Below are 14,189 nucleotides of genomic sequence, written 5' to 3'. Positions count from 1 at the left end.
TGTTTCTATCTCTCTCTCCCTCTCTCCTCCTTTCCTAAATCAATATATATATAAAAGACTTAAAAAAAAATTTTTTTAACTGATCAGAAACAATGAAAACTGGTTAACCCACTACCAGATTTTTTAAGAGTTAACTACATGTAAAAGTGCACTTGTTGGTATGAGAACTTATAAGTATTCTAGGTTGCCTGATTTTACCTGAGCCATCACATAGATTACAAGTTCTCATATGAGGAAGCATGGCATCATTTCCTTTGTGTCCATCCCCTGCCTCATAGCACCATGTATGAAATTCTCCACCATCTCTATCCCCTTAACTCACCTATGCCCATGCAGCATCTCATGGGCACAGTTGTACACACCAATTAGTAACCGTCGATCCTCAATCCGTGACAGAAGCAAAATAACTGAGGTGTAAGTCACAATCAAGTCCAGATAACTCCGAGTGAAGTCAAAGTTGAGACTCTATAAGAAAGACACATAGGAACCCAAGAAGAGCTAGGTCAATTTATCCCTATTACCCCAACTATTCCAGAGAGTGCCAAGTAAACTCTCAAAGGATCTATTTAGAAGGAGGGATTCACAGGACTAAAAATTCAAGAGAAAATTGGAATAAGTCAGGGGCCAAAAGTGACATCATGATATAAAAAGGCCAGGAAGTAAGGTAAATTTAGAGGTTGGAGGAAGTAGAATAAAGACTATATTAAATAAAATCACATTGCTAATCTGCTTCACATGGAAACACATTTTAACTTCAGCACTTTTTATGAAAAAACTATAGTTCTGGGATGAATAGCTATTCATTCATTACATAGTATACTATATTCAGGGATGGACAAAAGTAGGTGTATAGTTGCAATACAAATAAATAATTATATATATATATATATATATATATATATATATATATATATATATATGCCTAAGCAACCATTACAACCAAATGACCAATGGTTCCGGTTGACCAGTTGCTATGATGCGCTCTGACCACCAGGGTACAAATGCTCAACGCAGGAGCTGCCCCCTGGTGGTCAGTGTGCTCCTACAGCCACTCTCCCAAGGCCAGCCAACCTCCCCCAGCTCCTCCCCCTGGCAGACAGGATCTAATTGCCCCAATTGGAAGCTCTTGCAGCCTCCTACCCCTGCCTTCTTGCCTGATCACCCCAAACCACTCTGCCTGCCAGTAGGATCAACCCTAATTTCCCCCCTTTCTGGCCTGATCACCCCTAACTGCCTGCCTCTGCTAGCCTGCTCACCCTAACAACCTGCCCCCTCCAGCCTGCTCACCCCCACCTGCCCCTCCTGTCAGCCTGTTCTCCCCTAACTGCCCCCCTTGCCATCCTGGTTACCCCCAGCTATCCCCCCTGCTTGCCTTCTCACCCCCAATTGCCCTCTCCTGCCAGCCTGATTGCCACCAACTGCTTCTGCCCCACCACCATGACTTGTCCAAAAGGACTTCCAGAAGGTCTCCAGGTCTAATTAGCATATTACCCTTTTATTAGTATAGATATTACATATTATCTAGTCCTGGAGGAATAACTACTCCTCTACTCCCTCCCACTTCACGCAGCCCCAACTGAGACATTTTTTGTGGATAAATGAGAATTGCCCAGAATCTTACAATATCAAAATGACACTGGCAGGCATCCATGGTGTTGAGAAGTTCATATACATGATCCTGAGGGTAGAAACGGAGATGAGAATGAGTAAAGAATAAAGAGAATACTACTTCTACTAGCAGAATTTGAAGAGAAGGGTTTTCTCCCTCATAAGTCTTAGGAAGCCACTGAGTAACATAAGAGAAGCATTGCTGAATAGAGGGAGTTCCTCCCCAGTAAATTGTCAGTGGGCCCCTATAGGGCTTTACCCTGCCAAATGCCATATTTCCACGGGCACAAGTCACATATACTCTTCCTGATCTTATCATCCCAGTGCTTCCAGCATCCTTTCCACTACCTCTACCAATGTCTTCCTCCTTCTTAATCACTACTCTTAATTCTAAGATTAATAACCTCTGACCTGACCCTCCTTCAGATCTTACAGTTTTTCATGTCCCCACTTCCTTTTGTATTATGTGATCTGATCAATGGCCTGAATTATCTCCCTCGGGTAGACACAGGTCATGAGGCCGAGTCCCATATTATGGTACTACCTGAAGAAATACTATTATATAATATTGTCCCAGGTTGTGGGACAATATTATATAATATTGCCCCAGTGTGGAGCATGCAAGAGGCAGCTGATTAATGATTTTCTCTCATCATTGATGTTTCTAACTCTCTTCCTCTCTTGCTCTCTAAAATCAATAAAAATATTTTTAAAGTGTGTATTTTAAGCATTTGAAACACATCAATTTGCCTTTCAAAAATATTGTACTAAATAATGTTTAGTTTGTTTACATTGACAAAAATTATACATGCTCATAGTTTAAAGTTCAAATAAAATATCATTTGTGTAGTATTGCTGGGAAACACTGTTAACAAACAGACAAATCCAAATTGAGGGGTATTCTCAAAAATAACTAGTCTGGACTCTTCAAAAAGGTCAATGTCAAGAAAGACCAAAAAATATCTGGGAACTATTCTAGATTAAAAACTGAATAGACATGCCCTGGATGGGCGGCTCAGTTTTTTAGAGCACCAACCTATGCACCATTCCATGCACTGAAGGGTCGAGGGCTCAATTACCTAGGTTGCAGGTTCGATCCCCAGTTGGGGCACATGTGAGATGCAACCTATTTATGTTTCTCTCTCACATCAATGTTTCTCTCTCTCACTATCTCTCACTCTTTTGCCCCCTCTTCCCTCCTCTCCTTTCTCTCTCTCTCTCTCTCTCTCTCTCTCTCTCTCTCTCTCTCTCTCTCTCATCAATGAAAAATATCTTCCAGTGAGGATTAAAAGAAAATAAACTAAAGAGACATGACAATTAAAATCAATGTATGATCCCTAAACAACTAGAGGAATGTGTATATGGGTTATATATTAACTAATAATATTGTAGAAATTTTACACTTCCTGAGTATAATCACTGTATTTGGGTTATATAAGAAAATATCTCATCCTTAGCAGCTGTATGCTGAAGTATTTAGGAGGGAAATGTATGATATATGTATTAACTCAATGGTTCGGGGGGGGGGAAATGAAGATAGGTAAATGTGGCAAATACTAACAATTAGGAATCCAGGAGAAGTATATTTGTAATAAAATATTGGGGAATAATACTTTAAAATTTTTAACTCAAATAATACAAAATGTAAAGTTTAATAAATTAGTTATTTTTTAGTTTAATGTATAATATTCCAAATCTTTCCTATGTATATACTAACACTATGTGTAGTATATAAGCTTAGTATCTTTTAAAATAAAAATATAATGGTATCGCCGAAACTGGTTTGGCTCAGTGGTAGAGCGTCAGTCTGCGGACTGAGGGGTCCCGGGTTCGATTCTGATCAGGGGCATGTACATTGGTTGCGGGCACATCCCTGGTGGGGGATGTGCAGGGGGCGGCTGGTCGATGTTTCTCTCTCACCGACGTTTCTGGCTCTCTCTCTCTCTCTCTCTCCCTTCCTTCTCTCTGTAAAGTATCAATAAAATATATTTTTAAAAAAAAAATATATATATATATATATAGAATATATATATAATGGTATCATACACTATTCTGTAACTCATGCTTATTTAACAACTTAGATACCCTTCCATATTAGTACATCTTATTTTTTAAAGAAATCATATTAAGCAACATTAATGAGCATTTATTAAAGAAGGAATAGCCTCAAAAGACAACGCCCACCCTGGGGCCTGAGTTAAAGGAGCTCACCCGAAATTCCATGACATCCACAAATGACTGGTAGTAGTTGGTGAGGAATCTAATTATCTCGGATTTTTCCCGATGTACTGGTCCTAAATGTTGCTGAGAGAAATACAAAACAAATTGTTTTTAAAGTAAGAAGACAAGTTTTCAAAGTAACCCAAGAAGAATGGGTGTTATACTTAAAACATTCTTGAAGAGACTTGAAATACACTGACAAAAGAACTTGGGAAGTCTCCAATTTCTGAGGGTCTTTAAACAGAGGAGGTTCCTTACCTAGGAGGTAGGATAGTTGCATGTGATTCTGACTAAATATAGAGTGCTAAGTGAGAGGAAAGTTCAAGGTCCCAGAGGTTTATCCAAGTCAAAAGAAGCAGAATGAGGAGATGCTTCAGGTGAGGTGATAAGGAATCTAGTGCTAGCATTCATAAGGGATATCCCACCAGGTGCATAATTCTAAGATAATTTGCAAGGAAAACACTGAGTGGGAAACAGGAACAACAATAAAATATATGCAATCTGCTGAGTTAGTAAAGCTGTCTTCCTCTACAAAAAAAAAAAAAAAAAAAAAAAAAGTGTTCTCTTGAATTTTGAGATGGAGAAAGGGGCAATGCTTTGCTCCAACTTACCCTGGGAAAATTCTATCTTTCTCAGAATTCTCAAAACTACAATAACCTGAAGCCCTGTGATTGAACCTAGGAAAACTAAAAGAGGATTATGCTATCTCCTGCCATCCAAGCATAGAGTCATTTCAGAGAGGAGAGAAGAGAGATGGAATTCTCACCGTGCTGTTTCGGACATCTATGTTGGGAAATTTCTTGTTGATGTACTTGAGAGATGATTCCATGGACTTTTCCAGTAAGAAAGGTGGCTTGGATTTGGGATCTGAACAAGTCTGCACAGAAAAACCACACTGTGTCTCAACCCTTTCTCCTGCCCCCCATAAACATACCTCTTCCTTCCTCAATCATTCTCACAAAAATTTCTCTTGGGGAAAGGGAATCTGGGGATTCATTATAAAAGCATGAGTAGGTCAAGAACAAGTTCAAGGACATTAAACCAACTATCAGAAGAGTTAAATAATGTGGCATCTTGTCTTGCTGTGTAAATTTTAATGTCTGCTTGGCCCCAGCACAAAGAGGAAGCTCTCCCCACCCTTCAGCTGAAGCCGGAAGTAGTGAGAAAAGCAGCTGCTCAAAAGTTAGACTTTGTGGGAGACTCAGTGTCACAATTGTGCCTCCTATATAAATAAATCATCCCAAAGCACCTTTAAAGGAGACGTGGGGACAGAGAAACCATGTTCCTGGTGATTTGCTTCATTTTAAAAATGCACATAAGTTCCCTCCCCAGATCCACTATTCTCTCCTCGAGAAACACCCCACTCCCACCCGTCTTTCTCTCTTTACTTCCTTGCCACCAGCTTCTCTCCATGCCACAGTTCCTATCCTAAACACACAAATATAAACCACAGCATGAGCTGTCTCAGACTCCAACTACCTCAGAAAGCAACTACTCTTTTTGTTTTAACATAAATATCACAACAACAAAAATTTTTTTTTTCATTTTTGGGAAGTACTTCTTAGATGTTTTTGCTGAGACCCAACTTTGGATATCTTCAGAGGCTGAGGGATCAGCAATAAACAATACAACCTAGAATTCTAGACCCCAGACTGTTACCCAAGTGACTCATAACGCAATTATTTACCACACCACCCCTACCCCATACCCAGCAGAAAACAAACACTCCCATTGGGGTGAGAATCATACCAACAAAGGGGAAGCCCTGAAAAAAGCCTCCCTGTCCACTTCGCCCTATAATCCAAGTGACTGAAGGCCAGCTAAACTGGCGGGAAAGAGGAGAAAGTCTAACCACTGGGCCTGCTGGCCTCAGGGTTCCCAGCCCTACTACTGCTAGATTAGTGCTAGCCCAGTTACTCATGCTTACCTTCTTGATGTTATACATACGAATGAGAACCCCCTGACCACGATCATTCAGGATGGTGAGCTTTTCTGCTAATTTATGCTGGTAGGCAGAGGTCAAAGACATGGTGGCCACGGAGAGAGCGGAACATGGGACAGCAATGCCTGATCTCCCCGGACACTTTCAGCTTGGGTGGTGACACCCTCTGGGCGGAGGCACCCAGCCCCTGTGCGCTGGTCTTCCTGTTGCCTCTACGATTGGCTCACGGGTAAAAGCAGTCAGTGCTGCTCACAGGCCCTCAGAACCCTCTTGTGCTTCCTCTTGCGCATTCAGAAGGGGAGACTTCCTCTTTCTAGCTGTGCAGCTCAGGCTGTGAAATGAGTGGAGGCAGGGGAAAGAGACAAGCTTTCAAGGCTCTTCAGAGTCTAGCATCAACCTTTTCGGCCTCACTAATTCACTAGTGTCCTATATAAAGCTTTATGTCAGATAAACAAATATTGACCACCCCACTCCCGTGAACTTTTATATTTCATATATATATATATATATATATATATATATATATATATATATATATATATATATATATATATCCCCATCAAGAATGCCATTATGTGATTCTCTCCTGACCCCTAGGCCCATCCATCCTTTAGGGCCCGGATTAAGTCTCAACTCAGCTTAATTATCCCATCCAGCCTGATCAGTTTGGCTCAGTGGATAGAGAGTTGGCCTGCGGACTGAAGGGTCCGGGTTCGATTCCAGTCAAGGGCATGTACCTTGGTTGTGGGCACATCCCCAGTGGGGAGTATATAGGGGGCAGCTGAATCAATGTTTCTGACTCTCTATCCCTCTCCCTTTCTCTCTGTAAAAAATCAATAAAATATATTTTAAAAAATAAAAATAAATAAATAAAGGTAGTTATGAAACAGATCAATCAACCCCTGTCTCTGGAGATTCAGGTTTGGCAAATATTCAGAGGGGCCTAGAATCTGCATTTATAAGACTACGAGGAGGTTTAGATGCAAATGTTCCATCAGACACAGGTTGAGAAACACTGATACCACCTCCTGGACACAACTGCCACTCAATAAATATGCTGATTTATTTGTTGAACTATTAATATTAAATTGGGAAATAGGTCCCATGAAGAAGAACCAAACTAACTGAGGTTAAAAATAAACTTTAAGCCGAAACCGTTTTGGCTCAGTGAATAGAGTGTTGGCCTGCGAACTGAAAGGTCCTGGGTTCGATTCCAGTCAAGGGCATGTACCTTGGTTGCAGGCACATCCCCAGTGGGAGGTGTCCAAGAGGCAGCTGATCGATGATTCTCTCTCATCGATGTTTCTAACTCTCTATCCCTCTCTCTTCCTCTCTGTAAAAAATCAATAAAATATCAAATAAAATTTAAAATAATAATAATAATAAACTCTAAATCTTAGAAGACTGGGTGAATTTTAACACTAAAATATTCTTGGCTATAACACCCTAATTCAAGAAGAGCAACTCACTTTCAAGCATCTTTCAAGGCAGAGAAAATTCTACATCAAACAAGAGTTATCTTTATATCCACCTCCTTTCTAATACCTTTTCCACACTTTCAACCATTGCCACTTTCCATATCCAAGATGCTCACATTGTCCCAATGTATCCTGGGACCAAGGGAGACGGAAGCTGATTAGCATTATTATTTAAGGAATGTATAATATGTTTGCTTCCAAGAGAAGGTAGTTTTCAAAGAAACATGAAGATGGCAATGCTTACCACGTGAAATTTCAAACATCTCCAAGGAAAAATGCATTTTTAGAAAACAGAATCTGCCTTCCAGTTTATTTACTGGCATGTCCCTGGAAAGCAATGAGCATGGCATTAGGAATACTAGGCCTGAATATTTAATCACCTGCGGTTATCAAAGAAACCCAGGTAGGTTTTTAGGATTTCTATTGGTCTTTCACCTTGATGGGGAAGAATAAGAAGAAGGTAATAAGATACCAACATCTGGAAAGCCGAGCAGCAGGGTAACAGGAGTCTTCTTACAAGTTAGTATAGTTCTTTTGGGTCTTTCTCACTTGCATTTCTTATCCTCATCCTGGAAATTGTTTTGAAGACTTTCCATACCAGAATAATCTTATTTTCTGCTGTATCCTAAAATGAACTTCCCAATGTAGTGGGAACCATGTTCTCAGTGTATGTGAATATGCTATGTTCATTCTACCTTTCTCCCTTACGTATGCTTTTCCCTCTGGCTGACCTAAATCCTAGTCAATCTCCTGGATCTAGCACAAATAGACGCAAGTCCAGCCTTTACTAAATTCAGGTCTACCTTTAATTGTCCATTTCATATTATACTGCCACCCAGCTGAACTGTAAGATTGCTGGGCCTGGAAACATTTACTTGCCTGTACTTAATACAAGAAAAGCCTACATTTCATCATCAGACAGGATTTTGGGTTCAAGTGTAGTTGAGTACACTAAGCTAAGCCTTATGATTTAGGTTCTGAAGCCAGAGAGCTTGAATTCACATCCCAATTCTCACTAGCTCAGTTTTACAAATCCTATAAAATGGGAATGATATTACTAATATTTCCTAATTTGGGGAAAACCCTATATAATAAAGAGGTAATATGCAAATTAACCCTCATACCCTCACAAGATGGCTGCCTATGACCAGGCTGGCAGGGGGGTTAGTGAGGGACAACCAAATAACTAAACAGCAGGCTGTGTGGGGCAACCAGGCAGGCAGGGGCAGGGGGAACAATTAGGGGCAACCAGGCAGGCAGGCAGGTGAGCAATTAGGAGCCAGCAGTCCAGGATTGTGAGAGGGATGTCCAACTGCCAGTTTAGAGGGTGCAGGCAGGGCTGAGGGGACCCCCCCCCCTCCATGCATGAATTTCATGCACTGGGCCTCTAGTATTAAGTAAGTTATTACACATAAAGTGATGACCGAGGTACTTATTATGAACCAGGTACTTGTGAAAGAAAAGAGCCACATGCTAACCTGACAAGCTCAGGGAAGGCCTGCATGGCAGTCTTGCAAACCCAGAGACCTAAGATAACCACAAAAGATGGTTTGAAAATTAAATATCTAACAGGTTATAGTAGGTAGTCATGTCCCAAATATTTCACCTGACAAAGATCAACTTTGATCTACTTTTACTGAGCCCATCTGCCTTCCAGCATCTAAGATAACATATCTGTGAGATGTCTGGCTAACTTATAACTTCCTTTTTACCCCGACCCCCTCAGGGCACAACAAATGGCCTCCAGACATTCCCTCATTGTTATTGTTATCAAATTAATTGTCAACTGTTAATTACGTTAGAGTATCCTGTATCCATCTCTGTGAAAGAAGCTCCTGTCCATCATTTAACCTTTTACCCTATCCCAGAGGTTTCCCCGCTTCGCTCTGTCCCACCTCCCTAATCTATCACCAATGAATTTCATGTAACTCACCTACGTCCCTTTCCTTTGATTGCAATGTATAAATATAGAAACGTGACCCGCCATTCTCCGGAGCATTATCTCAGTCCGTTGCGGTTCTGCTTCCCAGCATATGTCAACAGTTTGGCTCAAATAAACTCACAAAAAAATTCTTTACAGGTTTCAATAGTTTCCTAACCTGTAAAATGGTAGTCATCCCTCACACAACTGTGGAAGTGATTAAATAATATGGTATATATAAGCATTTGGCTCAATACTTAAATTAGGAATGCCAACAAAAACATAAAATTTTGATTTCTGAGTATGCATGAGCATGCACTTTCTGTGGAATTCTACTTGGCGCCCCATAAAGAAAAAGTTCAGGTTTTAAAATGGGATTAACCGGGCCGACGTGCAGGGGACAGAGAGGGAAGCCAGGACCATGTTCCGCCGCAAGCTGACAGCCCTCAACTACCACAGCCCCTCTGGCTTCAACTGCAAAGATGAAACAGAATTAAGAAACTGTTGTTTGGCTTGAAGACCAGAAAAATCAGACACTACAAGATTGAAGACAGAGGTAATTTAAGAAACAGCCACAGCAGTGACTGGCCCACATTCTTTGAAAAGTATCTCACAGATGTTAGCTATCCTTTGAAGATTTAAGATCCACAAGAAATAATTGACTGGCTTCTTGGTTTAGCCATTAGACTTGAATATGGAGATAACGCTGACAAATATAAGGACTTGGTATCTGATAATACAAAAAATGCTGACAATGCAGCTAAAAATGCAGAGCCATTGATCAATTTGGATGTTAATAATCCTGATTTTAAGGTTGGTGTAACAGCTTTGGCTAACCTTCAGATTCAATGTCATGATAATTAGCTGGTAATGCTTAAGGCAATTCACATTTTGGTCCAGGAACACCTGACACAGGATGCAGTTGCAAATCAAGCAAAAGAGGGGTTGCCTGTTGCTTTACACAAGCATATTCTTGGTTTTGACACAGGAGATGCAGTTCTTAATGAAGCTGCTCAAATTTTGTGATTGCTGCATAGAGAAGAGCTCAGAGAGCTACAGACAAAAATTAATGAAGACAGCCAAAACAGGTTTGGCTCAGTGGATAGAGCGTTGGCCTGTGGACTAAAAGTTTCCAGGTTCGGACGAAGCCGGTTTTGCTCAGTGGTAGAGCGTCGGTCTGCAGACTGAAAGGTCCCAGGTTCGATTCCGGTCAAGGGCATGTACCTTGCTTGCGGGCACATCCCCGGTGGGGGGTGTGCAGGAGGTAGCTGGTCAATGTTTCTAGCTTTCTATCCCTCTCCCTTCCTCTATGTAAAAAATTAATAAAACATAAAATAAAATAAAAATGGCAAAAAAAATTTTTAAGTAGAAGCCTTTAAAAATAATTAATGAAGACATAGTAGCTGTTCAGACAATTATTGCTGATCCAAAGACAGACCACAGACTGGGGAAAGTTGGAAGATGAACCTTTTAGGATTTTAGCCTCTCACCTATTTAGTACAGTTGGGAACCATGCACACTGTGGTATGTGTTTCAAAATCAAATATCACATTTTCAAGGGAAGAATCCCAGAAAATTGACTATGTTTTAGAGATTTACCATCATCGCTTTTCCTTTAATAACATTTGGGAAAAGGGGAAAAAATAAAATGGGATTAATCATGCCAATTGGTAGTCTTTAGAGAAACTGTATTGGAGTTCCTCCTAGAAACAAAGGAGCCCATCCAAGGGTAGTTTCAGTCACCAGAGCAGGGCCTCGTAACCCTACATACAAATCAGAACCCCCTGTGGGACTCTTTTAAAGCCACAGTTAGCCAGACTCCACTTATGAAGATTCTAACCCAATCCCTCTGGAGTGGGACCTAAGGAACTGTCGTTTTAAAACTATTCAGTGTTTCTCATACAGAAGCAGGGTTGAGAACCACTTCTCCAAGACTTAAATATAATATCAAAAACTTCCAAACCTCTGAGAAGCCATAGAGCATACCATGGAAAAAAGAGGAATTGAGTAGCTTGAACAGAAAACTTATTCATATCACTTGAATGAAAGATACTGGTACTTTCCCTCTCCTCAAATTTCAGCTATTTGCCTTACAGAGAATTGTTTCCCTCTTCGAATGACACTTCCTTTTGGACTCTTGAGATAAATGCTTCAAGGGTAAGGTAGTTCTCAAGATCTTTTAGTGTCAAGATACATCAAGGTCTCACCAAGGCTACATATATTAAACCAAATGACATCCATTATAATGTTGGCCTCCTTACTTTAATATTCAACTATTAATAACTAGAGGTCTGGTGCACAACATTCATGCACTGGAGAGTTCCTTTAGCCCGGCCTGTACCCTCTCGAAGTCCGGGACTCCTCAGGGGATGTCCAACTACCTAAGCCAGCAGTTGGGCATCCCCCAAGGGGTCCTGAGCACTGCCGCAGAGATAGGAGAGGCTCCCACCACTGCCACTGCACTCACCAGCCATGAGCCCAGCTTCTGGATGAGTGGTGCACCCCTGTGGAAACACACTGACCACCTGGGGTCAGCTCCTGTGCTGAGCATCTGCCCCCTGGTGGCTAATAGCGCATCATAGCGAGCGTTCATTCCATCATTCAGTCTACTATTTGCATACTAGGGTTTTATTATATAGGATTAGGTGAATAATTCAAAGTTGCTGATTCTCATTGCCTATTCTGAAGCACTCTTTGTTTATTGAGACCAGTCTTATCAGTGTGGTCAAACTAGGCTATTGACTAAAATAAAGGTTTGGAGTTATCTGAGGGTAATATTTAGGTATTAAAGTCTTTTCCCATTATCTTTAAAAATCTAAAGATAACTATATACAGTATTATATTATAGTGTAGCCTTTATTATTTTTAAATATATTTTTATTGATTTCAGAGAGAAAGGGAGAAGGAGAGAGAGATAGAAACATCAATGATAAGAATCATTGATCAGCTGCCTCCTACATGCCCCCCCACTAGGGATTGATCATGTGCCCTTGACTGGAATCAAATCTGGGACCCTTTAGTCCACAGGCCAATGCTCAATTCACTGAGCCAAATCAAGTAGGACTAGCTTTTTTTTTTTCCAATTACAATTAATATACAATATTGTATTAGCTTCAGGTGTATAACCCAGGGTTAGACAGTATATAACTTACTAAGTGATCATCTCAATAAATCCAGTACCCATCTGACACCATACATAGTTATTACAAAATTATTGGCAATTTCCCTATGCTGTACTTTACATTCCTGTGACTATTTTGTAACTATCAATTTATACTTCTTATTCCCTTCACCTTTTTCACTCATCTCCCTAACACCTTTCCCATCTGGCAACCATCAAAATGGTCTCTGTATCTATGAGTCTGTTTCTGTTCTGCTTGTTCATTTATCTTTTAAATTTGATTGTTGATAAAAATGTATTTATTGTCATTTTATTATTCAATTTTTAAAATATTTTTTTCTTCTTTTAAAAGAAGGCCACTTAGCATTTTATGTACTACTGATTTGGTGGTGATGAACTTCTCCTGCTTTTTCTTGTCTGGGAAGCTCTTTATGTGTCCTTCAATTCTAAGGTAATCTTGGTTGTAGTTTCTTTTCATCATTTTGAATATTTCTTGCCAATCCCTTCTGGCTGCAAAGTTTGAGAAATCCACTGACAGTCTTATGGGAGCTCCCTTGTAGGTAACCAATTGCTTTTCTATTGCTGCTTTTATGTGTCTTGGTGTGAGTCTCTTTGGATTGATCTTGTTTGAGACTCTCTAGACTTGTATGTCTATGTCTTTCACCAGGTTAAGGAAGGTTTTCATAATTATTTTTTCAATTTCTTGTTCTCTCTTTTCTGCCTTCCAGCACCTCCATGATACAAATGTTGATATCTTGAAGTTGTCCTAGAGGCTCTTTATACTATACTCACTTTTTGGATTCTTTTTCTTTTTGCTATTCTGATTGAGTGGTTTCTGCTTCTTCAAAATCTCTGATTTGATCCTCTAGTTCAGTGTTTCCCAAACTTTTGACATATGTGTACCCCTTCTATAATTTTCATAACGCTGAGTAACCCTCGTACTCATGAGAATGTAGAATTAGGCGCAGCTAAGCACAGTGCAGTGCATATCCCCACCAAACTCATCCCATACCCCTGGGGGTATGCGTACCACACTTTGGGAAACACTGCTCTAGTTCATCTACTCCACTGTGTATTCTTCATTTCTGACTGGTTCTTTTTTATGTTTTCCAGTTCCATTTTTATGTTTCCTATCTCTTTGTTGAAGTTCTTACTAAGCTCAACTACTCCTCCCCTGAGTTCATACACAGTGTTTTTTATCTCTGCATGTATTATATTGCTTTTCTCCATTTTGTTTACTAGTAGCTCTTTTTATGGGGTTTTGTTCTGTTCATTCATTTGAGACATGTTTCTTGTCTCCTAATTTTGGCAGCCTCCCAGTATTTGTTTCTATGTATTAGGTAGAGCTGCTACATCTCCTGAGCTTGGTAGAGTGGTCTTATGCAGATGTTCTGTGGGGTCCAATGGCACAGCCTCCCCAGTCACCCAAGCTGGGCATTCCAGGTACATCCTCACCCCACCATGTGGGTTATGTACACCCTCCTGTTGTAGCTTATCCTTAATTGTTGTTGGCATGTCAATGGGAGGGACTTAGCCCAAGGCCATCAGCTGCAAGGACTTGCTGCAACCACCATGGAGGACCAACTGTGCTGGGGCCCAACCCACAAAGCACGACTTACTTCAGCAGGGTTCTGGTGCCTGCTTAATCTGCCTCTTGAATGTGTTGCTTTTATGTGGTCTTGAAGCTGTTCATCTGGTGCACTATCTCTGGGGCCTCCCAGGAGGTGCAGGCCAAGGTCAGCCACCACATGTGTTCTGCCCAGGGTTGCCCTGCATAAGCTACAAAGTGATCTGCAGATGGCTACTACTTGTGCTAGGCTTGGAAGTGCCCAGGCAAAGCCAAGCTGTGGACCAAGGCCAGTTGCCACTAGTGCCAAACCTGAGGCCACATAGCATAAG

At 40.7% G+C, this 14,189-nt stretch overlaps 1 protein-coding gene and 1 pseudogene across 1 annotated transcript in view; one reads left to right on the top strand and one right to left on the bottom strand.

Moving 5' to 3' along the window:
* NCKAP1L (NCK associated protein 1 like) overlaps positions 1-5,939 on the bottom strand; it is a 40,172-nt gene extending 34,233 nt beyond the window's left edge. Inside the window, exons 1-5 of the mRNA XM_036457527.2 lie at positions 5,756-5,939; positions 4,595-4,705; positions 3,820-3,912; positions 1,622-1,678; positions 323-465 (exon numbers count right to left, since the gene is read on the bottom strand). Of these exons, the coding sequence (XP_036313420.1) occupies positions 323-465; positions 1,622-1,678; positions 3,820-3,912; positions 4,595-4,705; positions 5,756-5,857 (506 nt within the window). The 5' untranslated portion in view covers positions 5,858-5,939. The remainder of the gene's footprint in view (positions 1-322; positions 466-1,621; positions 1,679-3,819; positions 3,913-4,594; positions 4,706-5,755) is intronic.
* Positions 5,940-9,561: 3,622 nt separating this feature from the next.
* Positions 9,562-10,802, top strand: LOC118729936 (annotated as a pseudogene).
* Positions 10,803-14,189: the final 3,387 nt, after the last annotated feature.

This window comes from Pipistrellus kuhlii, unplaced genomic scaffold (assembly GCF_014108245.1).
Source record: "Pipistrellus kuhlii isolate mPipKuh1 unplaced genomic scaffold, mPipKuh1.p scaffold_m20_p_3, whole genome shotgun sequence".
Classification (NCBI taxonomy): Eukaryota; Metazoa; Chordata; class Mammalia; order Chiroptera; family Vespertilionidae; genus Pipistrellus; species Pipistrellus kuhlii.
The sequence above is the reverse complement of the archived record's forward strand: the minus strand, read 5'-3'. Positions and strand labels throughout refer to the sequence as shown.